This window comes from Nyctereutes procyonoides, unplaced genomic scaffold, assembly GCF_905146905.1.
Source record: "Nyctereutes procyonoides isolate TBG_1078 unplaced genomic scaffold, NYPRO_anot_genome, whole genome shotgun sequence".
NCBI classification, from domain to species: domain Eukaryota; kingdom Metazoa; phylum Chordata; class Mammalia; order Carnivora; family Canidae; genus Nyctereutes; species Nyctereutes procyonoides.
The window spans coordinates 15,333,013-15,357,827 of NW_026575155.1; the positions used below are offsets into that span (position 1 = coordinate 15,333,013).

Here is a 24,815-nt window from a genome sequence, read left to right on the forward strand (position 1 = left end):
GGATGCTGGAGAGACCGAGCACAGGGAGAGACTCTCCTTACACAGCACAGACTCTGTCCTCAGGGCTCTGCCCCCCACAGCAGGGCTTAGGACTCCCCACAGGAACCTCAGAGGAACACAGATACTGGATCCGCAGCATCAGGAGTTAATTGATGTCCAAATGGCGGTAACTCCCCTGATTGCTACTGAAGATTCACCTTTTCCTTTGAGGCAAGACCCCGGGCCCTGTGTTGCGGCCCAGCACGAGCAGTACAGCTAGCCCTGTCTTCTGAGTGTAACTTCCCTTCTTCCCCTTCCTGTCCTGCAAAAGCCTATTGACCAACATATCACCAGAGAGACTGTTACACATTGACAGGCCCTGGCAAGTCTTGTTTCTTCAGGCCTGGCCACACCACAGGCTGACTCGACATGCCCATGACCTAGCTGGTTTGGGTCCCATATCCCTCACGTGGCAGGAAGGCCTCATTCACTGGAGGTGGCTCCCGGGTCATCAGGCAGGAGTCCTCCAATTTCAGCAGGACATCCTGGTGTCCCCTTTCCCAGAATGACCCAGCTCAGGTCCCCTAGGCTCAGAGTTCAGTGTCACCCAGCCCCTTCATCGCCACCGCTTCTGTGCCAGGCCTGACTCTGAACAACTTCATGAGGAAATCCACAAGGAAAGGGGTGGGTGAAGAAACAAGTATAAGGGAAGAGGAAGAGGCTCTGGCGTTCATGGAGCCAGGAGGACCCTCTTCCATCCTTCAGGTCTTTATGGTGATTGGCTTGTGGATGGTCAGAATCTGTCACTTTGTAGTCACGAGTCTTTGCCCATCCTTGGCTTCTCTGAGGATCTTTTGATTGGCTGTGGCTCAACAAACAATGGGCACTGAGTGGATGTTTAAATACTAGAGGTGATTCCCCAAGGCACACAATGGGAATCCACAGATCTCTGGGGGGGACCTTTCAGCACAGCATAACTGCAAGCAGCACAGGGTGTGGCATGGGCTTACCACGTTTAGGTTAGTGCATTATTACATGCTTCCCCTCCCCCTGCCTTGTGTGTGTGTGTGTGTGTGTGTCTGTCTGTGTCTGTTTTAGTGGATGGAACCTTTTTGCTCTCTGACTCCTACACCCAGGAGTGGGGCGCCCTGGCTAAAGAAGCCCTGCCCCCCACCAAGGGCTCCCACAGGTGCTCTTAGATCCTATAGGGTCCTTGATGCACAGCATCCCATGACCTGGTCCACCCAGAGGGCCTCTGGCTCTGTAAGGACTCGGTGTTGCTCCCCTGGTTTGTTTTGGAAAACCCACCGTGACTTCCCACTTTCCCTTTGTCTCCTCCAGACACTGCAGAGGACTGGAATTTGGTAGCTGGAGCCCCCCCCCTCCCCCCGCCCCCAGCCTGTGCATAAAGATGAGTGGGTGTGGGCAGGAGGCCCTTTCCAACAAAGATCAAGCTTGCTTAGAGAGCTGAAGGGCCAGATCTGGGGCTTCCCAACCAGGAGGGCCTTACAGAACCAGAGAGGGCCAGGCGGGTTTCTGTATGTAATTCCTGCTCTGGGCTAGAGATGCTCTTCTCTTAACTGAGCAGGATCTGTTTTGTGTTTTCTCTTTATCTGGTTGCATGCCACCCACTGGAGAGCCTGCTTAGTGTTTATAAACACCTGTCCTAGACCTGGAACCGTAGAAATCCTAGAGGAGAGCATAGGCAGTAATGTCTCTGACTTCAGCCATAGCAGCGTGTTTCTAGATATGTCTCCTGAGGCAAGGGAAATAAAAGCAAAAATGAACAAAAATTATTAAGACTTCTCAAAATAAAAAACTTTCTGACAGAAAAGAAACAACAAAACCGAAAGGCAACCTATGGAATGGGAGAGAATACTTGTAAATGACACATCTGGTAAAGGGTTAGTATCCAAAATGTATGAAGAGCTTACACACTTCAATACCAAAAAAACAATCCAATTAAAAAATGGGCAGAAGACATGAACAGACATTTCTCCGACATCCAGACGGCCAAAGGACATGTGCAAAGATGTTCAGCATCACTCACCATAAGGGAAATGCAAGTCAAAACCACAATGAGAAGCCACCTCATGCCTGTCAGAACGGCTAAAATTAACAAGACAGGAAACGACAGGTGTTGGTGAGGATGTGGAGAAAGGAGAACCCTCTTGTGCTATTGGTGGGGGTGCAAATTGGTGCAGCCGCTCTGGAAAACAGTATGGAGGGTCCTCAGAAAGGTAAAAATTGAGCTGCCTTAGAGTATAGCAATCGCATTACTCTTTCCCCCCAGAAAACACAAATGTGCTAATTCAAAAGGATACATGCACCCTGATGTTTATAACAGTATTTACAGTCGCCAAGGTATGGAAGCAGCACAAGTATCCATTGGTAGATGAACAGAGTAAGGAGAAGTGAGGTGTGTGTGTAGGAATATTATTCAACCACAAAAAAAGAATGAAATTTTGCCATCTGCAGCAACATGGATGGAACTAGAGGGTATCATGCTAAGCAAAATAGAGAGAAAAATACCATATTGACCTCACCCATGTGGAATTAAAGAAAACAAAAGAGCAAAGGGGGAAAAAAGAGATAAACCAAGAAACAGACTCTTAACTCTAGAGAACACACTGGTGGTCAGGAGGGGTGGGTGGGCAGGGAGATCGGGGAAATAGGTGGTGGTTAATAAGGAGTGCACCTGTTGTGATGAGCACCGGGCGTTGTATGTATGTGACGAATCACTTTATTGTATACCTGAAACTATATGTTAACTATACAGGAATTAAAATTTAAAAAATAGAATATCTCATTAAAATAGTAGAGCAGCTGTATGTGTGGGTAGCTACACTTAGGTATCAATTCATTTGAAAGTAATGAATCTGCAAGTATTTGTTTTTTCCTATGGTTCTTGGTATTTTTCCACTTGATCTTTCAGAAATAGATTTCTAGATGGCTGGGTCAAAGGATTTTGCATGTTTTTAGTTAGTATTTCTTAAAGACACTTCGGTGCTTGGGATTAGAAGGCAAAGACCCGGTGAGAAGCTTACACAGGATGCCCCAAAGACCTAGTGGAGTGGCGTCCTCCTCGGGACTTCTGGCCTCACTCAGCCAGACGCCCTCCCTGGTAACACCCTCTCTCTCTTTCCTCTTTCCAATGGGCTTCGCCTCCAGGACCCCGAGATGCAATGCTTGCTACTTTCGGACGGGAAGCACCCCGTCCACCAGAACCACATCGTCGTCCTCCCCGCCGACAGCGGGGGCGGCATGGCCGCCATCAGCTTCACCGGAGCCTTGAAGATCCCCGTGAGTACGCCTGCCTGGGAGGGGTTTCAGAAAGGGGCACTTGTGCCCGCTGTGGACGATCGAGCTTAAAAAAAGAAATCCGTGGTTAGATAATCCCCGGGTTAGGACTCTACGGCATAACCCAGAAGTTGCCAACAGGCAGGCTGGGGCCTGGGGAAGGCTGCAGGGTGTGTTTGCCTCACACTGCTTTCAAGTTTTCAAAGTCGGTTGCCTCCATGTAGAAGGTCACCGATTTCATAGACAACTAGGGCTTCACACTTCCACTCAGAAAACTGGAACATCTGGAGGCAGCAAGACTGTGCCCCGGGCCCCCTCTTCTCCCCGGTGCTCCCCTTCCCAGGCCCCTGAAGACCCCGACGGTGAGCCCCTGGGAGGTGCTGTCCCAAGTTCTGCTCTGTGGTGTGCAAGCGGCCACTCGATCTTCTCTACCCTTTAAAGTGTTTGTAGGAGAACAGAGCTGGTCTATGTGAGCTGTAGGTGCCAACGGGAGGAGTAAGGGGGCGAGCGTGCAGAGCCAAGGGAGAAGACCGAGGCCCCTGGACACACAAAGCCGATGGTCTGCAGACTGCACTTGTGCGCTGGTGTAAAGATGAGGGTGCTGGTCCGTGGTCGGGCAGTGGGCCCCAGCTCCGGGCTAACAGGCTCACGTAGCACCTGCTGGCCGGCATGCTGGTATGGGATCAGGGCGTGAAAGAGGTCCAGCCAGAGATTTTTACACAGGCAGTGGTGACATTTCTCGTTGCTGTAGATTTTCTTGTATTAAATTCACAGGCTCCCTCAGAGAATCTGGGGGCCTCCCAAAGGACACGTGGAAGATGTGTTCTAACACGGCGAGCCATGGCAGGCGATGAAGGCCGAGCCCAGGGCAGAAGCAGGTGGAGAGGGGAGATCGCACACACTGCCCCCGTGGGGTAGGATGTCTAGGCCTGTGCTGTTGCTGGCCTCGTGGACCACACCTAGAAACATCTGGGCTCCTGCCCTCGGGTGGGACATGCAAGGAGCTGCCGCAGATCTCTCACATGAGGACAGCGGCCCCACCGGTGCGGGCCCTCGCAGAGAAAGGGCAGAGAAAGGGCAGAGGGAGCGCAGGCCCAGAGGCCCTTTGGCGACTGGGTGAGGCTAGAAACACAAACAGTACACCCAGGACCTTAGAATCACATCACAGAAATGAAAGCACTCCGGAGACTTCTGCTTGAGAACAGAAAGTACTGGCAGCACCCAGATGAAGCTGGGCATCCGGCCAGTGGGGAACGTGGAAGGCCAGGCCGGGACTCCCAGAGTCACTGAGGATGTGGACCGGCTGCTTTTAAATAAAAAGCTACTTTAAAAAAAAAAAAAAGATTTTATTTATTCGTTAGAGACACAGAAAGAGAGGCAGAGACGCAGGCAGAGGGAGAAGCAGGCTCCATGTAGAGAGCCTGATGCAGGACTCGATCCCGGGACTCTGGGATCACACCCTAGGCCGAAGGCAGGCCCTAAACTGCTGAGCCACCCAGGGATCCCCAAAAGCTACTTTTAAAATTGTTAATGACAGCTAATAACTTTGCCCTGCGCTGCTCGGCGGAAGGTGGGGTGCACACCGCTGCAGACTGAAGTGGCATCGTGACCTGGCCCTGCCGCCGGCACGCCGGGTGTCCCAGGCAAGTGTGTCAGCCACTCTGAGCCTCTGTTGCCTCGTGGGCAGTGGGGCTCCGTGGCTGGTGTAATACTCTTCTGGGGATTACACGGGGTCACTCAGGACAGCAGTGGGCGCCGCTCCGGGTGCGTGGTCCTCGTGCCGTCAGCCCTGCGCGCATGCTCATCCCGGCGTGGCCCCTGTGAAACACTAACACGGGTAATTCCAGAATCACGCACGTTGAGAGTTGTGTTCCCTGCCTAGTTTGGTGGGTGTTCCTGTGCGCACACAGCGTGACCCTTAGTGTCACACCCCTTTTCTCACCCAGACCTCCCAATGACATCTGGAATGGCTGTCCCGTGAGGCCACATCTTTATAAAAGTAGAGCTCAAGTAGAACACAGGACCACAGACAGGACTCTCACAGTCACCATCAGATGGCAAGCCCCGGTGTCCCTTTTGCGACCTACATCTCTCCCTGGAGTCTTCCCAGCACTCGGCTTTGTGGGGAGCAGGCAGACTGCGGGCGCAGGTGCGGGCCCATCAGAAGGCCTGTCCCGTGTGTGTCGGCTGCTGTGTCGTTTGCAGCAGTTTCTGGCAAGAGGGGAAAGAGGACCAAGTGCGCGGTGACCAGGTGGCCCTCCAGGAACGCTCTGAGAACTCTAACCGCTAAGTTTCCAGAGCGGCGTGGTGCGGGAACCAAATCAGTGCATACTTTTAGGAACTCTGATCTGACATCAAGACTTTGTGTGTCAATCTGCCAAGGTAAGACGTGCTGCCGGAGTGGCCGTGGGTCGGTCCTCACCCTTCCCTGGGCGGCATCCTGTCCTCTGCCGGCAGCATCTGCAGGTGCCACGAGCCCAGAGGTGCCGGCTGTTCTAGGGGAATGAGTAACTCATAATTCTGTTGCACCTTTAAGTAAACCTGCTGAGTACACATTTGGGGTAAAGACTGGCTCACTCTTTTTCAGGGCGTGATCGAGTTCTCTCTGTGTTTGCTGTTTGCGAAGTTGGTCAGCTACACTTTCCTCTTCTGGCTTCCACTGTACATCACCAATGTGGGTGAGTACCTGTTGCTGGAAGCACCGGTGTGAAGTCCGTGCAGTGGCCATGATCTGGACTCCCTTTTATGTGCCGGTTTCTATAGTCTGGGAAGGAAACGGCGCCCGTGATGCATGATGATTTGAGACATATTTTGGAACAAACAGTGTAGATTAGTAGAAAAATATGGGCAAAAAGAAAACTCAGATATGGAAGTAGTGCACTAATCTATAGTATAGATTAGTAGAAAAATTTAGGCAAAAAAAGAACTCAGATAATAACCTTGATGGGGCTTTAGGGACCCCGTGTTCCTTTCCAGCTGTGGCTGCAGGCTCCGTGGGGCTCTTCCTATCTGGGGCGGCCTGCATTTCAATCTAGAACTTCAGGTCACACCCTCCCATGAGGAGAGGAGGCCTGGGGATCTGAGATTGTAAATGCTGAGTAATCTGACCTGGAACTTGCTCCTTGGAGATGGGCTCTAGTTTTAGGGACAGCTGATAGCTGGCCTTATCCTAAGTCCGGCTGTGGCTGAAGCTGTAGATAGGTTGGAACACACCAGCCCACAAGCACCATACACCCCTGTGCTGTGTGGGATACAGAGGGGAAGATGAGAGGGGCACCGGCCATTCTTTTTTTTTTTTTTTTAAGATTTAATTTATTCATGAGAGACACAGAGAGAGGCACAGACACAGGCAGAGGGAGAAGCAGGCTCCATTCCATGGAGGGAGCCTGATGTGGGACTTGATCCCAGGTCTCCGGGACCACACCCTGGGCTGAAGGCCGTGCTAAACCACTGAGCCATCTGGGTTGCCTGGCACCGGCCATTCTTAAAAGATGCTTGAGTGCAGAGGCTGCAGCCATGGCTGGGAGCGGACAGGCAGGGCGGGCCCTGGAGCCTCTGGGCCCAGAAAACAGGGATTGCAAGGAGAAGGGAAGGACACTGGAGTCCCCAAGAACGTGACGACAAGGGGAGATTTGGAATGTGTGGGTTCAGAGGGTGCAGACCGCTGTCAGGGAGGAGGCCTTCCCCTGCCCTGTGGTCCTTTCAGCTAGACTGAAAATCAAAATACCATGAGACAGATGCCAGGAGAAAATCACATTTAATAGTGTGCACACAGGAAACCCACACAGATGGGGCATTCCAAAGACAGTGAGACAACAAGAAGCTTCTATGGAAGGAAAGCGTGAGCAGGGAGAGGGAGAGAGACTCTCCAGCAGACTCCACACCAAGCTCAGACCCTGACACAGGACTCGATCTCACAACCCTGAGATCATGACCTGAACCTAAATCAAGAGTCGGATGCATAGCTGACAACCACCCAGGCACTCCTTCACTCAAGATAATCTTTATGCCAAAGTGGCCTGTCTTGGGGCAGCCTGCCCTGGGCCCCGACACCACATGTTCCTAGTGGTGGTAAGGACAAGCAGAGGTGGCCATAAGCCCGAGGCAAGAAGGCTGAGTTTCATAGGGACAGCAGTTGAGGCAGTAAGGGGAGCCCCCCGACCTTAGGGGTGCAGAGTCTGTGGGACAGAGAGGGGCAGTAAGGCGCTGCTCCCTGTCAAGTGACTCCATTTGGGCAGGCAAGCCACATGCAGTGTAGACAAGCATCATACCTTCTTTTTTCTTCTGTTCCCTGTGATTGCAGAAGGGGTGACATTTTTAGGACTCTAGTCATGAATTGCTGGCTTTTCCAGTCTCAGTGATTAAAACAAAAAAATGTGCCACTGAGGACACCAGGAAAGGCTGGATTTGACCTGTGGTCCCAGATGCTCCCCAAAGCCCGCTTCTCCTGTGCCGGCCAAGCTGAATCCCCCGCAGAGCCCAGCGTGGCTTCCTCCTCTGCCGTATGAGGAGGCACAGTCCCTTCCAGATCGAGGGCCTCGGGGTCCCGTGGCACTCCTGTGGTGCCAGAGCCCCTTTGCACCAGGCAGTTCTTTGCACCAGCACCTTCTGTGCTGTGCCCAACCTTCAGCTACCCCTGGGGGACACTGAACCAGAGGGATGGTAATTAGGCTGAGCCAGGCAAATCCTCATTTCTTGCTAAAGAGTGTTTGGCTTTCGTCTTTTCTGCGCATCCACCTACATAGTGGACTGTGGAGTCAACTCAGCTGCTCCTCTGTGTAAGTCATGCTCGAGAAACAAAAGAGTGCCACGTGTGGTCTTACGTTGCTGCAACTTGCTCACACAGACACTTGTCATTTTGTTAGATCACCTTGATGCCAGGCAAGCTGGGGAGCTCTCCACCCTGTTTGACGTGGGCGGGATCTTCGGTGAGTCCCTCCCTCCCTGTTGTACTTAGACGGAAACTGCCAAGGGTAGGTGTGCACCTGGACCTGTGTTCTCTCAGCTGCTTACTGTTGAGAGGGACGCGTGTTCCCCAAAACGTTGCATCACCCGAGTGGACATATGGCCGTCACTCCAGGGCACCGTCCCCTGTCCCAGGTCTGACTCAGGAAGCAGGGACCTGCCTCAGGGTAGGCTGCACATGTCAGAGCCCCAGCAGTGAAGGGACTTGGCTTCGGGGCCAGCCTAGAACCAGCCTAGAAGCAGACTTGCCCTGCTGTCTCACTGGGAGATGCCCCCGGGTCACCCACCTCTGACCACAGCCCCACAAGGCTGGTTCACTAAGGCGCCTCCTGCTCATGGTGAACGTGGACAGGGATGTGGAGAAGAGGGTTCTCTTCTTGCTGCTGTCTTGTGTAGTCTGCTTTCTCTGGATGGGCTCTTGCCCTGGGCACCCAGGCAGTCCTGGACTCGCCCCTCTGCATTGCAGGTGGGATCCTGGCAGGTGTGATCTCAGACCGACTGGAAAAAAGGGCCTCCACCTGCGGCCTGATGCTGCTGCTGGCGGCCCCGACGGTGAGCCCAGCCCCGCCGCACCCCTGCCCTGTGTGGGCCCCGAGTCTCCAGAAGCAACCACTGTCCCCACCAGCAAACACAGTCATATCTGGCCCGAACTCAGCCACATTCATGGCTCATGGTTTCTGGATGCTGACCATGGCCTCTGAACCCCTCCAAACCCCTCCAGGCCTTCCCAGCCCACTCCCCCGGACGCCTCCCATGGCCTCAGCATGTTGCTGAGCCACCTCTTCACTCATCCCTGGCTCCCTGTGAGGTGCTCCATCCCCGTCCTCCCCATACAGGCCCTGCTCAGCCTTTAGGATGCCCCACCTCCCCAGGCCGTGCTGACCCTGCCCACTGTGGCACTGTGTACTCCAGCTTTTCATGCATTTGATGGCACATGTCCTTGGGCGGGTGACCTTCCCTCTCTGGGCCTGTTTCCTCATCAGAGAAACGAGGGCGCCAGTAGTGCCCCCTCACGGAGTGAATGTGAGGGTTTCCGAATCAGTACTGTGTAACAGTAACGATAATAGCGGGACTAATGCAGTTACTCCTCGTCTCCCATTGTGAGCACCTGCCCGTCTGCCACCCTGCTGCGCTGTGTCCTCAGAACAGGCCTAGCTGCCAGGCACCCTGGAGCCTGGGACGCAGCCCAACACAGACCCTCATAGAACCTTTGCTGAAGAAGTGTCAGTGTGGCCCCAGTGCAGGACCTCCTTGAGCAGCTACATCTGTTCGGGGAGGGGGACAGCCGTTCAGAGTGAGCCCGGGGAGAGCCACCCCACCCCAGGCCCCATCCATCAGCCGTCCACCCCCCGGAGAGTGGGAGGTGCCACCAGAACCTGCGTGGGGGGCAGGAGGCTGGGGACTCCAGGGCATCTTCACTCTGGGGTTGGCTGCCTGAGAACCCCCGGCCTGGCTTCTCAGAAGGACAGCCTCCTGGGCAGTCTTCAGCTTCCTGTAGTAACCGGTTCTCTCTTTTTACACCCGTGGCAGCTCTACATATTCTCCACCATCAGCAAAATGGGCCTAGAAGCCACTATCGGTGAGTCCGTGAGGCCTTCCTTCTTCCATACTCGGTGCTCGTCTACACAGCTTGATGAAACAAAGTAAAACATCAACACAGAGGCACTTGGCTGGTGCCACTGAGCATATGGCATGGCTAAAATAGTCCCGTGTCCCTCCCCTGGTGGGACGCCTGCGCCCGCAGTGAGGCCTGCCATACGCAGGTCTGAGAGCACAGGCCACCTGCCCCGGGGCCGGGAGGAGGCCCTCAGAGGAGCCACATGCCCCCGGCAGGCAGCGGGCAGGGCCGCAGCAGCCCGAGTCCCGCACCCTCGGCGGGTGAGGACAGGCCGGGCAGGGGACGGGCTCCCAGCTGGCATCCGTCAGCTGCCATTCTGAGAGCAGTTGCATGACACCGGAGGGCTATTTTTAACGTCCTGCAAGCAGCACTATCCGATTATGGCTCTGACACTTGGTAAATATTGTTTCTGTCTTAACAAGCTGGCAGCGCCGATTGGGAAGGAAGCAGGCTGTGTGGGATCCCGTTAGAAGTTATCCAGAAGGCAGGTTGCTGATGCGAGGACCATGGGGTTTCCTGTGACCCGTGGGTCCAGAAGCTTCTGCACAGAGTAAACCAGAGGCTAGGTTAGGAGAGTGAGCCTGGAGGACGGTGTAGAAAGCCTACATTTCAGAAATCAGCGTGTTCTGTCCTTGGGAGCTGGGCTGGGTCTCCGGGTTCCCCACAGGGGCTGCCACCAGCGGGCACTGAGAGAGCCCTCCCTGCAGCAGAGAAGGCCGTGGCTGGTGTTAGCACCCAGCCGGCATGATGACAGGGAGCACTGGCACCCCCAGGGCACATCCATGCTCAGGACACCAGGGTTCTGCTCGTTCCCAGGGCGTCGACAGCTGCCCCCCATTGAGGGTCAAGGAAATGGGAGTAGTACCAGGTCCTCCAGACCCGTCCAGAGCCTTCTGGGGAGTGTGACAGGACTTTCACACATACCCAGGCAGGTTTAAAGGAAGATGCTCACCATGCATGGCCCAGCGGTCACCACTCCCCACCCATGCGTGGCACCAGGCTGCTCCCCCACGGGTGGCTGAGGCCACGGGGGCTCTCCCAGAGGCCACTGTTTGCTACTAAATCTGTCCTTCTGGTTTCTGGTTCCCACAGCCATGCTGCTGCTCAGCGGGGCCCTGGTCAGCGGGCCATATGCCCTGATCACGACCGCCGTCTCTGCCGACCTGGTGAGTGGCCACTCGTCTCGGCACCGAGCCGAGGCAGGCGCAGGTCATCTCTGCCGTTCTCGACAGAGGTGGTCACTCTTAGTAAAACGGTGTCTATGTGGAAGCAGCTTTCTGCCTACGACTGATAGCCATGCTTTTAAGGGTCTTCTGAAGCCAGTGCAGAGCGGCGCTGCCCCCTCCGTTCATCCACGACGGTGCCGAGCCCAGGGGAGGGGCTCATGTGAGGCCCCAGGTCAGAAGCCAGCCCGTGGTGCTACCCTTGCCTAACCCCAGGGGCTGGCGAACGTGCACCCCCAAGCCCGCCCTGGGGGGTCCAGATCTGAGCCCCAGTGGGGTCGGCTCCACCTTCTAGCTGCCGCCCTCTGTGCCTGGCCCCCTGCTGGTCGGCCTTGCGGTCCACGGGGACCACTGACTCACTCTTCCCGGAGGAAGGGGCTGCTGACAAGGTGGCCTTGGACCCCTTGGAGGCAGGGCCACCCGCATCCACCTGACACGAGGGTCAGTTGACACAGTCATCAGATGCCACTGTCTATAGGGAACCAGGCTCCAAAATACAAAATCCTCTTTAAAAAGTCTTTTCCTTAAATAAATGGGAGAAAAGATACAAATCCCCTCCATAGAAGAATTTCTGTGAGTACTCTATCCTCGGAGAAGGGAACACACGTCACTCTCCTTAGGTGTGGGCTGCACACAGCGACTTCCTCTCAAGGGGAGAGGTCTCTCAAGGTCTACAGGAGAGACCTGATAGACACCCCCACTAGGGAACCAAGGTCAGCGCCGACAGTGACAGGGCGTGTGACAGCATGCACCCAGGACATGTCCCACGGAGATGGCATGTCACCTGTGGCCTCCCTCCCGGACCCCCAGCCCAGTGTCATCATGAGCAGAGCATCCCACACATCCCAGCGCGGGGACATCCCGCTCCAGGCTTTGGCATCATCAGAAACTGGGGACGTATGAGGACTGTCACAGCCAGGGGGAGCCCAAGGGGATGTGATGGCCGCACATCGTGTGGTGTCCTGGACAGAAAGAGACCAAAGTAGACGTTAGATAAGAACCCACGTGCTAGGTAATCCTAGCGCGTCCATGCTGGGCCTTAATTGTGGCAGATAGAGCCAGTGGCGTCCGCTGCGACCCAGGGAAGGTGGGTGCAGGGTGCGTCTGTGCACCCAGGATTACTCTAAAATTAAAAGCTCGTTTAAATTCATAAGCAGTCCCTCAGAGGTGGCTTGTAGTCTCGTAGGCAGGATGGCCACCTCCTCAGGCCTCTGGTCCGGCCTCCCCGACGGGCTCCTGAGGCCCCTGGAACTTTCCTGGCCTGCAGGGACGTGGCTTCCCTCCTGCACCTCTCTCGAGTCCTCCCAGAACCAGACCCAGAATTCTCCAACCACTCACTCATTCTCCTGCTGGGAAACCACGGCCAGCCACGGTGGGCCCCGCACCTGCCCCCTACCCCTTATACCCCTCCTCTCAGGGCAGGGCACCTGCCCAGCGGCTCAGTGCACTGTCCTCAGCACCCAGGCCTTTTCACGCCCAAGACGGCCAGTGGCCCTTCCCTGACAGGTCAGCAGAGAGGAGCAGAGGGAGGGGTGCCGGGGAGTCCACCAGGCCTCAGACCTCCAGCAGCAGGCCCCCCATTTGTGCTGAGGGAGTCCCCACACTCCTGTTTGCACGAGGCACAGAAAATTCTAGAAGGCCCCACACCAGACCCCTAATCTGCCCCATGGGATCAGACAACAGAGACTCCAGAAAATGTGGCTTACGGGTGATTATCCCTTTGTGTGTGCGCTTTATTTTGTATACTTCTGTGTACACACACACGAGCATCTGTTGTTACAGGCCTGGGTTTATTTGTGTAGTTTTAGGCTTCCAAGCACTGTATCTCCCGGTAATTGTTTTCCTTTATTGTCCTCAGTGTGTGCTGCTTTCTCTCAAGCTTACATGTATTGCTTTTTGAGAACCAGAGCTCCTGATGGGTTGTCATTTAGGACTCGGTGACCCTCACATCAGCCCCTTGGGGCCTGCCCTCTTCCCCATCGTCCCTGGCATTTGCCGTGAACTGGTTTTCGGGTACTGCAGAGCCATCTGGCATGTTGTCACAGAAAGCCCCTCACGGGAACGTGGAAGTGGGCGTTGATGCTGGCACGGCTCAGGGACAGGGACGAGTGTCATCTGTGTCTTTATCTTCCACATTGGCTAGTGTGGTGTGCTGTGAGTAAATATTTGCTTAAGGGAACATTCTGAGAGTTCTTTAAAGCAGAATATGTTTGGACAGATATTTCTGATGATTTCTTACTGTTGAAAACCCTTAAACTTTGTGTATCTTTCCAAAGTAAGTTTGGAATGGAGCAGAGTTTAATTTTTCGGATGGAAAACACCCCATGCTTTGAATTGCTTTGCCAAGTTACTCGAGTAAATTGCTTTAAGGAGGCGCAGGCTTGTTTCTCACTGATGGTGCAAGAGGTTTGCTCTTTGCTCACGTTTGCTCTTTGCTCTCTTCTAGGGCACACACAAAAGTCTCAAGGGAAACTCCCACGCCCTCGCCACTGTGACCGCCATCATTGACGGGACTGGCTCTGTAGGTGAGTGGATATTTTTAGCTCTAAGAGGTTAATTGTGGTCAAAGGGAAACCACATTGTCACATCCTCATTTACAGATGCCAAGGATTTCAGTTGCTTTGGTAATACAGCACTGACCTTTTTTTTTTCCTGCATTGAAACACTCTACAGTATTGTTATAATGCTTATTCTAAAAAAAAAAAAAAAAAAAAAAGATTATTGGAGCACCTGGCTGGCTTAGTAGAGCAACTCTTGATCTCAGGGTTGTGAGTTCAAGCTCCATGTTGGGCGTAAAGCTTACTTTAAAAATAAATAATGAAAATAAACAAATATTATAAATTAATAAGGAAATTTTTAAAAAAAGATTTTTGTTGAATCTTTCAAAGATTACTTTTAGTTGGATGGTATAATCATATAATTATAATATCTTTTTTGTCCACAAATGAATTCAACACTGTAACTTAAAAACACAAAGGTTGATACAGGATTTGGGCATCAGAGTCTTAAAAATGGCAGAGTTCAGAAGAAAGAGCAGCTGCCACGTGACAGTTCTCTACAGACACGGGGAAGGAAAATGTAACGAAGACTTACAGAAACTCCCTTTTCTTAGTTAATTTTACAAAGGGGACTTAATTAAAAATTTAATCTTCATACATAATAAATATGTGAAATCTAACTTGACAAAATGGAAAACTCACATCATGAATATGGTACTTATATGTGCTTAATAATACTAATAGTTTTTACTAATAGAAAAAATATAGTATTCATAATTATTTAGGGTTCAGTTAGTATTTCAGTGGAGTTGCTAATTTATATTAATAAGTTATTATAAAAACCAGCTAAGGGAAATTTGATTAATGTACTTGCCACAGAGTTCAGGTAATTGTTACTGACAAGTTTAGATCACTTAATGTAAAAAGAAGCGCTAGATGTTGTTACTGTGAAAACCCAATCTTTTCTAAGACCAAACCATGGTGTGTGCACAGACCACAGGAGAGCTCGTATGTGCGGCCAAGGGGTGAGGGCCGTGGGTGGGAGGGTGAGGACAGCATCCCACATTCAGTGGAGGGGCTAGACCCTGCGTAGCAGAACACCGGCTCACCGTGATGCAACCATAACATTTCTGGTACATTATAGAATTTTCATCAAGCAGATTTTTAAGATTTCAGGTAGAAAAACATGATTTCAAAATAAAATTTTCAGATCTGCTTCAATATTCAAAAAGTTCAGTCCCCATTCACAAACAGATAAACAGCATATTTATAAGACGAATAAACTTTATAAATAAGTTTTTTTTATAAATTTATAAATAAGGGATTGACTGGCCTTTGTAAAATATGAGCAGATGGAAAGCATGCGCACATCTGGGGGAAGGGGCCGCGTAGGCGTCTGTCCGCTGGTCCGATGGCTCCAGAGGAAGGACAGACGGGACTCGTTGGCAGTACTCTGCCTCTGCATGAAAGAACACGTGCTCGGGCTTTCACCTAAGCCACCTGTCGGCCCATGGGCCGCTGGTCCCCTGTTTATCACTCCCATTTCAAGATGGACAGGATCTTAACCAAACACAAAGGGCAGGAACACTGATAGGTCCCCAGGCATACAAGATTCAGGTGTTATCAGCCTCATTATGGTTCCTTTTTTTTTAAGAGGCTCGTTTTGGGGGGGGGTTATTTGTTTGTTTGTTTGTTTGTTTGTTTATTTATTTATTTATTTATTATTATTTGAGAGAAAGCACTACCAGGGAGAGGGACAAAGAGAGGAAGCAGTCTCCCACTGAGTAGGGAGCCTGACGGGGGCTGGATCCCAGGACCCATGAGATCATGACCAGAGCTGAAACCAGGAGTTGGAGGTTTAACCGACTGAGCCAATCAGGTGCCCCTCGTTAGAGTTCTTGAAGCTCATTCAGTAGCATTTTCTGGAGGAAAGAAAGGTGACACAATAAGCAAGTCCTTCACTCAGAGACAGGCAGATGGGAACTGATACAGTGACAAGTGTGTTCTTACTGGCAAGTTAGAAGGCTGAGGGCAACATTCTTGACCTTACTTGAGCCTTCGTGCAAGGAGCACGTCCCTGTGACCGCTCCCTGCCAGGGCCCCTGCCCTGCACCCGGCGCCTGTGATCCTATTCTGGTCCCTCTCCAGATGTGGGAAGCTGAAGCTCAGGAGGTTGGCTGGTGTGGCACCCATGGCTGCCCGGGAGGATGTTGGGTTGCAGCCCAGGTCACCTGCTGCCCCAGACTCCCGCAGCAGGGCGACGGTGAGAGAGGGCAAGCCAGGTGGGGAGGGCCACCTGGGCATGTGGGACAACCTCATAGCAGTAGAACCAAGCCCTTACCAGACTCAGGTGGCTCCATAAGAACACAGTTCCCCCTGAGCCTGGCACCTGGGGCTGTCCTGCAGCACTGTTGGAAGCTGAGGTTTCTCTCGGTGGTGCCCGTGGCCCTGTGTGCTAGCAGGATAGAGACTGCCACCGTCCACTCCTGGACGCCCACTGCTGTCTTACTGATGGAGAATCTGAAGTCCTTCCCGCCGCTCTCCAGAGCCACGCGGCCTCCCTGCTGCTGCTCACAAACACCAGTGTGTGCCTGTGCAGGGCCCTTGCACGGGCTGTGTCCTGGGCCCGAGGAGCGCCCCTCGGGGAACCTCCTGCCTGGCCCTTGGAGTCTTGGCTCAGGTATCACACCACCCTCTCCGTGAGAACTCTCGGCTGTCTGGAAGGTGGACCCACGTCACCCACACTCCAGGCGCCTCTTCCCTGGTGTCTCATCTCCACAGCACGTTCTGCGTGTCTGCTCCGTGGACCTGAACAGAAGCTGCTGCAGGTCAGGAGTCTCTGCTCTGTGCTCTGCTGACATCCCAGCATGGAGAAGCACCTGGAACATAGCGCTCACTCAGTAGAGGAGTGTGAACCGAAATGCCTGGCTGCTCGGACCCCCAGGATGGCAGCCGGGGCCAGGCTGCCTCTGTCCAGGCTGCTGAGTTCACACGGAAGGGCCAGCTCAGAGGGGCCTGGGCTCCCCGCAGCTCGCACAGCTCCCCACACCTCGCTGGGACAGAGCCACCCACCTCTGGGTCACAGGAGCCCCACCACGCCCTGGCCGCCGTTCCCAAGGGCTCCCAGCTTGCTTCATGTGACAGATGCCGCTTGTTCTAAAATGCACTAGGCAAGGTCACCGTTGTAAGGGGGCCAGGCTGAGCCTCTTTTGCAATCTTTGGATTGGGGGTGACTTTGAATTTGGGGGGCAGTGTTAGAAGCCACTCTCTAATGTTTAAAGTGAGACATTCCCCTCCTGGGGCACCTCTTGGGGGCTGGGGACGTGTCCAGAGAAAGGGAGGTGGTGCTGGGCCCGAGGCAGGTGTGTACGAGACAGCACAGCACCCGTCACGTAGCAGGGCTGGGGCATGCAGGCGGAAGTCCGGACGCTTCTGGGTGGAGCTCAGTTCTCAGGAGCCCTGTGACTTTGAACCACCTTCTGTCCCCAGAGGACATCAGCCCAACTGCCACCATGAAGCCGTTTTTAAGCTCACTTGCACCTCTGTAGCAGCCCCGAGAGCTGTTTGATAGCAGAGGGTGACGGTTTACAAGGAGGGCGATTGAGTTAGGTGGAAAACCACATCTTTCCTGATATTCTTCGCAAAACAAGAGGGAGTGGAGGTGCCCAGCTGAGGATGGAGAATGCGTCTGAGACTCCAGTAGAAACCAAGGTACAGCTCTGAGCACCGTCCCCCCACGAAGGGCGGCAGAGGGGAACCACCTCCAACCTGGCCACTGACCTTCAGCGCGCTGGCCACGGGGCACCTGCGCCTGGGGCCACGGGGCACCTGCAGCTTTGCCAGCCCCCGGCCCGCGGGCCCCCAGAAGCAGCGGCGATGGAGCAGGCTGCCCCTCTGCCATTTCTCTCCGTACGTGCTGCCCACGCTGGACAGAAGAAGGACCGGCTCGAGCTGAAATGCACACCGGTCTGCAAATACTTTGCCCACGGAGCGTTCACCTGGACTCGTTTGCTCGGTGTCGTAAATTCTGGTTTTGACACAGGCAAAGCTCAGCTCATAGTAAACAAGCCAGTGTCGTCTTGCAGCTCACTCGGGCCATGCAGTTCCAGTGACGCGGTCCACCTGTTAGGTGCGTTCCCAGGGTGCTTGGAGTCACCTCCCTGTGGGACACGAGGCTTGTCGTGTCTGTATGTCCGACACGGAGCAGGGCTACATAGAGCCCTGAGTTCTTTCCAGCTAATTTTCATTTTATCAAAGTAAAACGTGATGTAACTTTCGAGACCAGGTAGCCCTGCGAGCTAATTATGTCAGTCCTGGAAGCAGTCACGTCGGCTGTTCCCTCTGATCTGACTTGCGTACGAGTCGACAAGCCTCAGTCCCCGGCCTGACACCGTCTGCCGTCCTCCTAGGAAGGAGGCTGGGGCTCGGCACTTGTGCCCCGCTCCCCCTTCCCCATCCTCCGCAGTCAGTGCCTCGCGTGGTGTTAGCTGTGCTCACTCTGAGCCAAGATATATGCTTTTTGCTGTCATGCTTGCTCCTTTGTTTCCCATCACCCCCTTCCAACCGTCAGCAGTGAGGGACTCACTGGCCCCATTGCTCCCGCACCTCACCCCAGAGCCTCTTCCCCCAAATCCTGCGACCCCTTCCACCATGTGCCCACATAGGACCCATCTTCTAGCTCCGTGTCTGCTCCTCTTAGGTGGAGGAGACTTCCAGTGGCTTCCTGAGTAGTAGCTCATGGGAGGTGGAGCTTGGGGGCTGGGAGTCTTCGAGGTCTGGATCCTGCTCTAACTTGCGGATACGAATCCCAGGCTGAAAGTCCTTTTTCCTCAGGATTCCAGTGTCTTGTAGCTTCCATGGTCTCCGTTGAGAAGGCCATTGTCGCCCTCTCCCAGCCTTCGTTTCTGCGCTCCGCCTGCTTCCCCCGGGAACCCCTGGGTGCCTTCTTCATCCTCTGTGCCCAGAGCCCGGGGGGCCCACCCCACCCAGAGACACATGCCCTTCCTCTCTGCAGAATTGTGCTCTGTGTTTTCTTTGATGAGGCTCCCCTACTGCTGCCTGGTTTTAATTCTTGGAAAACTGATTAGTCAGATGTTAACCTTTCTGGGTCAATCCTTCAATTTTTTTTCTTTCTTTTTCCCTTCTTTACTGTCTTTTTCTCTTTTCTCTGCTTTCTCAGAGATGTTCTGGATTTTATTTTCCAACCTTCACTTTGGTTCTCACACATTAGTGTTTTTCTGCCCCCACAGTGCATCACACTTTTTGTGGGGTTTTTGTTTTTTTTGTTTTGGGTATTTTTATTTTGCAATTTTGTGCCGTTATTTGACAATCAGCAGTTAGTTCTCCTCCAGACTAACTGTTGATTTTTGAAAGCGGTGACAGCAACGTAGGTAACCAATGTAGAGAGCTTGCTTGGAAAGTCTTCATCCATGTTACATTTTCTGGACAACCGCATGTGGATACAGTATGGAACATTCCTTATTCCTTTGGCTCAGACAGCTTAGTTGAGCCTGGTGTCAGTGTGCACATGTGGGGCTCACCTCTCCTTCATGGCGAATTTCTGGATCTCTTTGAGTGCCTGGGGGCACAGGGGGCACACTTCCTGAAACCATTCCATGGATGCACTTGTGAACATTGATGGTGTGTTCTCTGGTCACTGCCTCAATGACGGCCCTCCTTGCCACTCTTCTTTGTAGGAGCCATTCTGTGGGGCCTGGCCGGAAAGGAAGAGCGAGCACAGGGTGTTGTGGGAGAGGAAAAGCCTGGTGCATCCCATCCTTATTTCTTGGGTGCAGCTTGTGTTAGATTGAATCGTGAAATTGGTGATACTGGTTTTTGGGTGTAAACGTGAGAATATCATATGGTTCAACTTAATTTTCTAACAGTTCTCCGAAGGTGTTACAATTTCCTGACTATTTTCTCCTCCTTGGTTTGTTTATTTCCTGTGGTTTCCCCTCCTCCCCGCTTGTGTGCGGCTTTTTTCAGACACAGATGAATGTGGCCAGCCCTTCACAGATTCGTATTTAAGAATGAGCCACCAAGCACTTACTAGAAACCCTTTCTGTGTGGGATGGCGTGTCAACACTGGTCTTCACAGTCGTGGGATCCACCTGGAATCTGGAGGAGGAAACCCCCCTCAGTGCCTGCTGGGATGTGAGCCTCACACCAGCATACCAGCCATCACGTGGGAGGGTGGGCACCTGCTTGGTGGAAGTGGTGGCCTTCCCTCCATCCCCTGACTCGGTTGCTGCCTCATCTCCACCCGAATCCCCGAGCCCAGTACCTCTGGTTCACAATTTCCAGGCTGAGGGGCTGCTGTCCTGTGAGCATTGGTGGCCGGAGTGGGGGTCCCTGGAGTGATGTTGAGGAGGAGAAACCTGGAATCAAGAGAGTGGAGGGACGGACCTAATGGTTCATTATAAAAAATTCTCACCTGCTGCCCACCTTCCCTCTCCTTCCACCCCCACCCCCTTGCCTCGTGTGCGTGGACAGGCCTGCCTGTGAACAAGGAGTCCTCTGGCCGTCTCTCTCTGAGCAAGAAGACTGGAGCCCATGCCCTTGTTGTGCCCTTGAAAGTCCATCCTCCCCAGAATGGTCCTTCTCCCATCTGCCCTTCTCTTTGTGGGCTTATAAGTTGTTAAATTCATTTGTGGCCCATTCTGTGGTGCTGGGACGTGCCCGGATAAGCACACGTGAGCAGTGTACCGTGTGCACCTGAGAGCTCCTCTGAGACTTAAAACACACACAAGCGCTTCTCAGGTGTAAAAGTAGTAAGGGCTCCTTGTAAACACTTGGGACCACATTAGTACGTACAAAGTGGCAAAGACCCCAGAACTCCTACCTCTCAGGGTTAAGTGTCAGGATAAGTGGGTGTAAATTCTTCATACTTCTTACCACGCCGAAACGACGACCCATCCTATGCACGGGCCATAATCTTTCACTGTCACTCTTAGGACAATAAATACCCAAACTGCTGCCGCATTCTTGGATATCTTTGGGCATTTTGAAGAATATTTGCTTTCTTTCATCTTGATAGTGTCTCAAAAATCATTTTGACATAATTTTAGACTTACAGGAAAGTTGCACAAATAGAACAGAAGATTCGTATATCCTACACATCATCTTTTTTTGTGCACACACACATACTTGTAACATGCGTTGCACGTACATGTAAGAAAAGTGTATGTGCATATTTTTCCCCAAAACCCCTTAGGGGCAAATTAGGGACATGCTGCCCCTTCTCCAGGAACTGTGTATTCAGTGAGTGTTCCATAAAGACAAAGGATCCCGCGGTGCAACCACAGCACCTGATTATCAGAACGAGGGCGTTAGCGCTGATGCAGTATCAGCACCTACAAGCCTTACTCATGTTTTACCAAGTATACGTTTCGTAACATAATCATATCTAAGGTTGTGCATTAGATTGATTTCTTTAATAAAGTCTTTAATTGGTATTGTTGGATCAGAAGGATGAATGTTTTAAGGTCAGAACATATTTCTAGATTTGCTTCCAGAAAGAGGTTTCCCAGCCACGCCCGCACGGTACTGGGTATTTGTGAGCTTTCTACCCCCAGCAGCCTGGGTTTTTGTGGTTTCAATGTGTTTCTTTAACCTTAAGCACGGTCTGTACTCAATGGGGCCTGGATACTCCAGTCAGCCACCTTCCAGAGTCTTCCTCACACGGCTCACATGTGTCCCTTTGCCCCTTTCAGGAGCAGCCCTGGGCCCCCTGCTGGCCGGGCTCCTGTCCCCGTCTGGATGGAACAACGTGTTCTACATGCTGATGTTTGCTGACGCCTGTGCCTTACTGGTAAGTCTCCCTGGTTGTTGTCTGAACACTGGTGGTGCTGCTTCCCGGGGACCCGCGGTCCTCAGGGAGGCTTGGCCTGCGGCAGAGCCTGACTGCCCTGAGCGCTCGTGATTCCTCTTTGTGGTCTGAACAAAACGTTGTCTGAACTAACGTCAGAGCAGACGCAGGCCCGACCGTGGCTCTGCAGCTTCAGGCAGCATGGTAGTGACACACAGAGCAAGGGGCGCCCTCGTGTGGGACCCCAGCCCTGTCGTCTGTGGGTGGGTGTGCGTCCACCCGCTATGTTCTGCAGCTCCACATTGGTTAAATGGGCATGACAACAGCCCCCAAGACAGGATTATTGAGGGGACTGGGGGAGACAGCAAGCTGAAACCCACCACCTACCTGGTCATCCCTGTCGCCCCAGCACTTCTCCTGCATCCAGCAGCCCCCTGGGGAAGTAGCCGACTCCCAGCACCCAGAGGGACGAGAAAGAAGGAGCAGAGGCTGCGGGTGCAGGCACCTGGTGCTTCTGTTGGCAGCCCCAACTTTCTGGGCAGCTGCACTAAGACCCAGGGGTGCTGCAGGACAGAAGGAGCGGGCACAAGCCAGAGGCATGCAGCACACACCTGAGAGTGGCTGGTGTGCACAGAGACCCCGACCTGGGGCCAGGCGCCTCCTCTTGCTTCACCAGAAAACACCTGAGGAGAATGACTTCAGGGTTTGGAAATATCAGCTCTGTCGAGCCAATGAAAGTCCTGTATTTTGATTTGGGGCTATTACACAGCTCCCCGTTTCATACAGAAACTCATAGGCTGTTCCTCAGAGGATTTGTTCTAGGGTTTTAGTTAAGTCCCCACATAACTTGACCTAAGTGGCAAGGAGACTTCCATCCATAGGGCTGTTCAGAGACTGGAAACTCTCCCTTACCAATGCCGGGGAATACGTACCACGCTTCCTTTTAAAAGCCCAGCCAACCCTGAGGAAAGGGAGGGTAGCCGCAGGCCCCAAACCCAGGCAGCATAGATAAGTGCTAAGGCTCTGGCTGGAGCAGCTGGGCGAGTCGTCAGTCTCAGAAATGGAGGGTCCAGGGGTTGGGCCCCCCAGGGAGAGGAGGTGGGGTGTCGGGCCTGCACCAGGGGGAGCTGGACACCAGGACCCTTGAGGGCTCCAGTGGGCAGCTTATTAGGCAGCACTGGCATGTTGGTCCAAGAAGACAGGATCAGATAGACGTAAAATGAGCATACGTGATGCTACGGAAGATGTCGGAGAAGGAACGGAGTTCGTGGGGGCAGCAGGAAGCCCCGGGGAGCAGCACAGAGAGGGAGGCGGTGGGCAGCATTAGAGAGAGACCAAGGACAGGACAGACCCGACGGGTCTGCTCGGAGTCCCTGGGTGGGGGGGTCTGGAGATGGGGATGGGGCTCGGTTGATGACAAAATAGCTGACAGTTTGCGGGAATGAAAAGCAGGGCTGTGCGGGCGGAACCCGGGTGGGTGCACACGTCCAAACGGGTCTGTGAACGGCCTGCGCCGGCCCGCCAGCCGCGGGGTTCGCAGAGTGGACAGCACATGTGACACGTCACAGTTCAGGAAGGACAGGAAGGGAATGTGAAAATACCCGGCAGGAGAATAACAACCGGCTGTCCGGGTTAGGTGAGAGAGACCCAGACGAAGAGGTGTCAGGAGAGGGGCCGTCCCACACCTGGGGGGGAGTCGGGAGTGGCACAAACACCAGACATACCCCTCCAGTCTGCTGGTCAGAGACCAGTTGCACCTCCCAAGTCAGACTGGGAACCCCAACAACTCAGGCGGGTCACCCGTGGGGTCAGACCCAGGCACCTGCGGGACTGTCCGTGGAACATGACAAGCACCTGGTGGCCATGCCGTCACATGCGTAGGCTTACCCCTGCAGACCCGTGTCTCGGGGGCGCCGGATGGCTGGTCCCACCTGCAGACACAGCACGTGGTCACACGCTAGCATATGACCTTTGATCTGCAGGTTCGTCGCTACTGCAGCGTATTTCATGCCACGCAAAACACTAGTCATTTTCTCCCCTCTTCCCTCCTGTGATCTGCTTAGCAGAACCCTGGGCTCCTCCTGCTGACCCTTCACATGTGGCACTTGGTGGGACGTGTATCGCTCAGCTGCCAGCTCCGGCCGAGCAGCCTAATGCTAGTGGGCCGGAGGCTCAGACTCCAGGGTCAGCTTGCTCAGCAGAAGTGTCACTGTCGCCACCAGCCCCGTACTTAGCACCTGACACGTTCCCCGCTTCCCCTGACTGTACGCGCACAGGACGGAGCACAGCAGCCGACTGCACCTCTCTGTGGGGGACACACCTGTTCTCTCTAGCCTGAACTCCGTCTAAGAGGGCCTCCTGGGCTCCTCCTTGAAACTTGAGCCTGAGGACAATGCGTGTCCCCGCCTCCTCGAGCTCTGGCCTGAGGCTGGGTCCTGTGGGGCTGTGTGGGTTTTAACCTGTGCTGGGCCTCTGTCAGCCCACTGGGCCCTCCTGGGCCTGAGGGCACCTGCTGCCTCGTAAGGGAGCCTCCTGTGGGGCTGGCGTCCGCCTGCAGAAAGACCAGATCCACAGCCGCAAACACCAGCTACCCGGAGGGGCGCTTTGTCGCTGGTCTGGCTCTAGGCTGACTCGGCCCCGTGAGCGTGTAAAGGAGCTCGAGGGAAAGGTGGCAGGTGAGGCAGAGCTGTCCCTGGGTTACCCCCACAGTGGCTGCGGGGGCTGCGAGCAAAGGTCCCGGTGGAGCCAAGTGCTCCCCCAGAAGCTTCCAGATGAAACTCGGCTGCTCCAAAGACAGCCTGGTCAGCCTCCGGGTGCCGGGCCCAGGAGGTGGTCCCCTGGCTTTCAGAGTCCGGCGTGCGGCTCTCCAGTACCCCCACCCAGTGTCTCCGTGATCATGGGCCACCTTGTCTTTCCTCTCTGTTTCCAATCTGGATATTTTATGATCGGACTCATTTCATTTCAAGGCTATCTTGATCCGGAAGGTTTTAGGCTGAAATCTGTCCTAATGGCCTTACCTCTAGACGCGCGGCCTCAGCGGGACTCACAGGCCCTCAGCCCCACCCAGGGGCCCGGGCCTCAGGCTCCCGCTGCCCTGTGGGCCTCTGAGCCCTTTATGTCCAGAAGGAGCCCCCCTGCTCCCCACGTGGCAGCTGGGCTTCCGAGGGCGTGGCCGGTTCGCCCGACGCAGGCTCCCTGCCGACAGTAACGGCCTCTCCTCTTCGTTTTGGGTGCAGTTCCTGATCCGCCTCATTCACAAGGAGCTGAGCTGCCCAGGGTCGGCGACTGGGGACCAAGTTCTGTAAGTGCCCCCCGCACGGGTCAGAGGGCAGCTCTAATGCCGCCCTGCCCACCTGCCCTCCACACCTGGCCTTTCCTAACCCGACAGAGGACAGAAAACCCACCCGCTGCCCCTGACCTTGCAC

General features: G+C 54.0%; 1 protein-coding gene across 3 annotated transcripts in view; it reads left to right on the forward strand.

Moving 5' to 3' along the window:
- SLC37A1 (solute carrier family 37 member 1) overlaps positions 1 to 24,815 on the forward strand; it is a 63,318-nt gene that overhangs the window by 37,211 nt on the left and 1,292 nt on the right. For all 3 annotated transcript variants that reach the window (XM_055313773.1, XM_055313775.1, XM_055313774.1), the window contains exons 11-19: positions 3,151 to 3,282; positions 5,867 to 5,957; positions 8,145 to 8,207; positions 8,711 to 8,796; positions 9,775 to 9,823; positions 10,955 to 11,028; positions 13,532 to 13,610; positions 21,296 to 21,393; positions 24,627 to 24,691. In XM_055313773.1, coding sequence (XP_055169748.1) covers positions 3,151 to 3,282; positions 5,867 to 5,957; positions 8,145 to 8,207; positions 8,711 to 8,796; positions 9,775 to 9,823; positions 10,955 to 11,028; positions 13,532 to 13,610; positions 21,296 to 21,393; positions 24,627 to 24,691 — 737 coding nt within the window. The remainder of the gene's footprint in view (positions 1 to 3,150; positions 3,283 to 5,866; positions 5,958 to 8,144; positions 8,208 to 8,710; positions 8,797 to 9,774; positions 9,824 to 10,954; positions 11,029 to 13,531; positions 13,611 to 21,295; positions 21,394 to 24,626; positions 24,692 to 24,815) is intronic.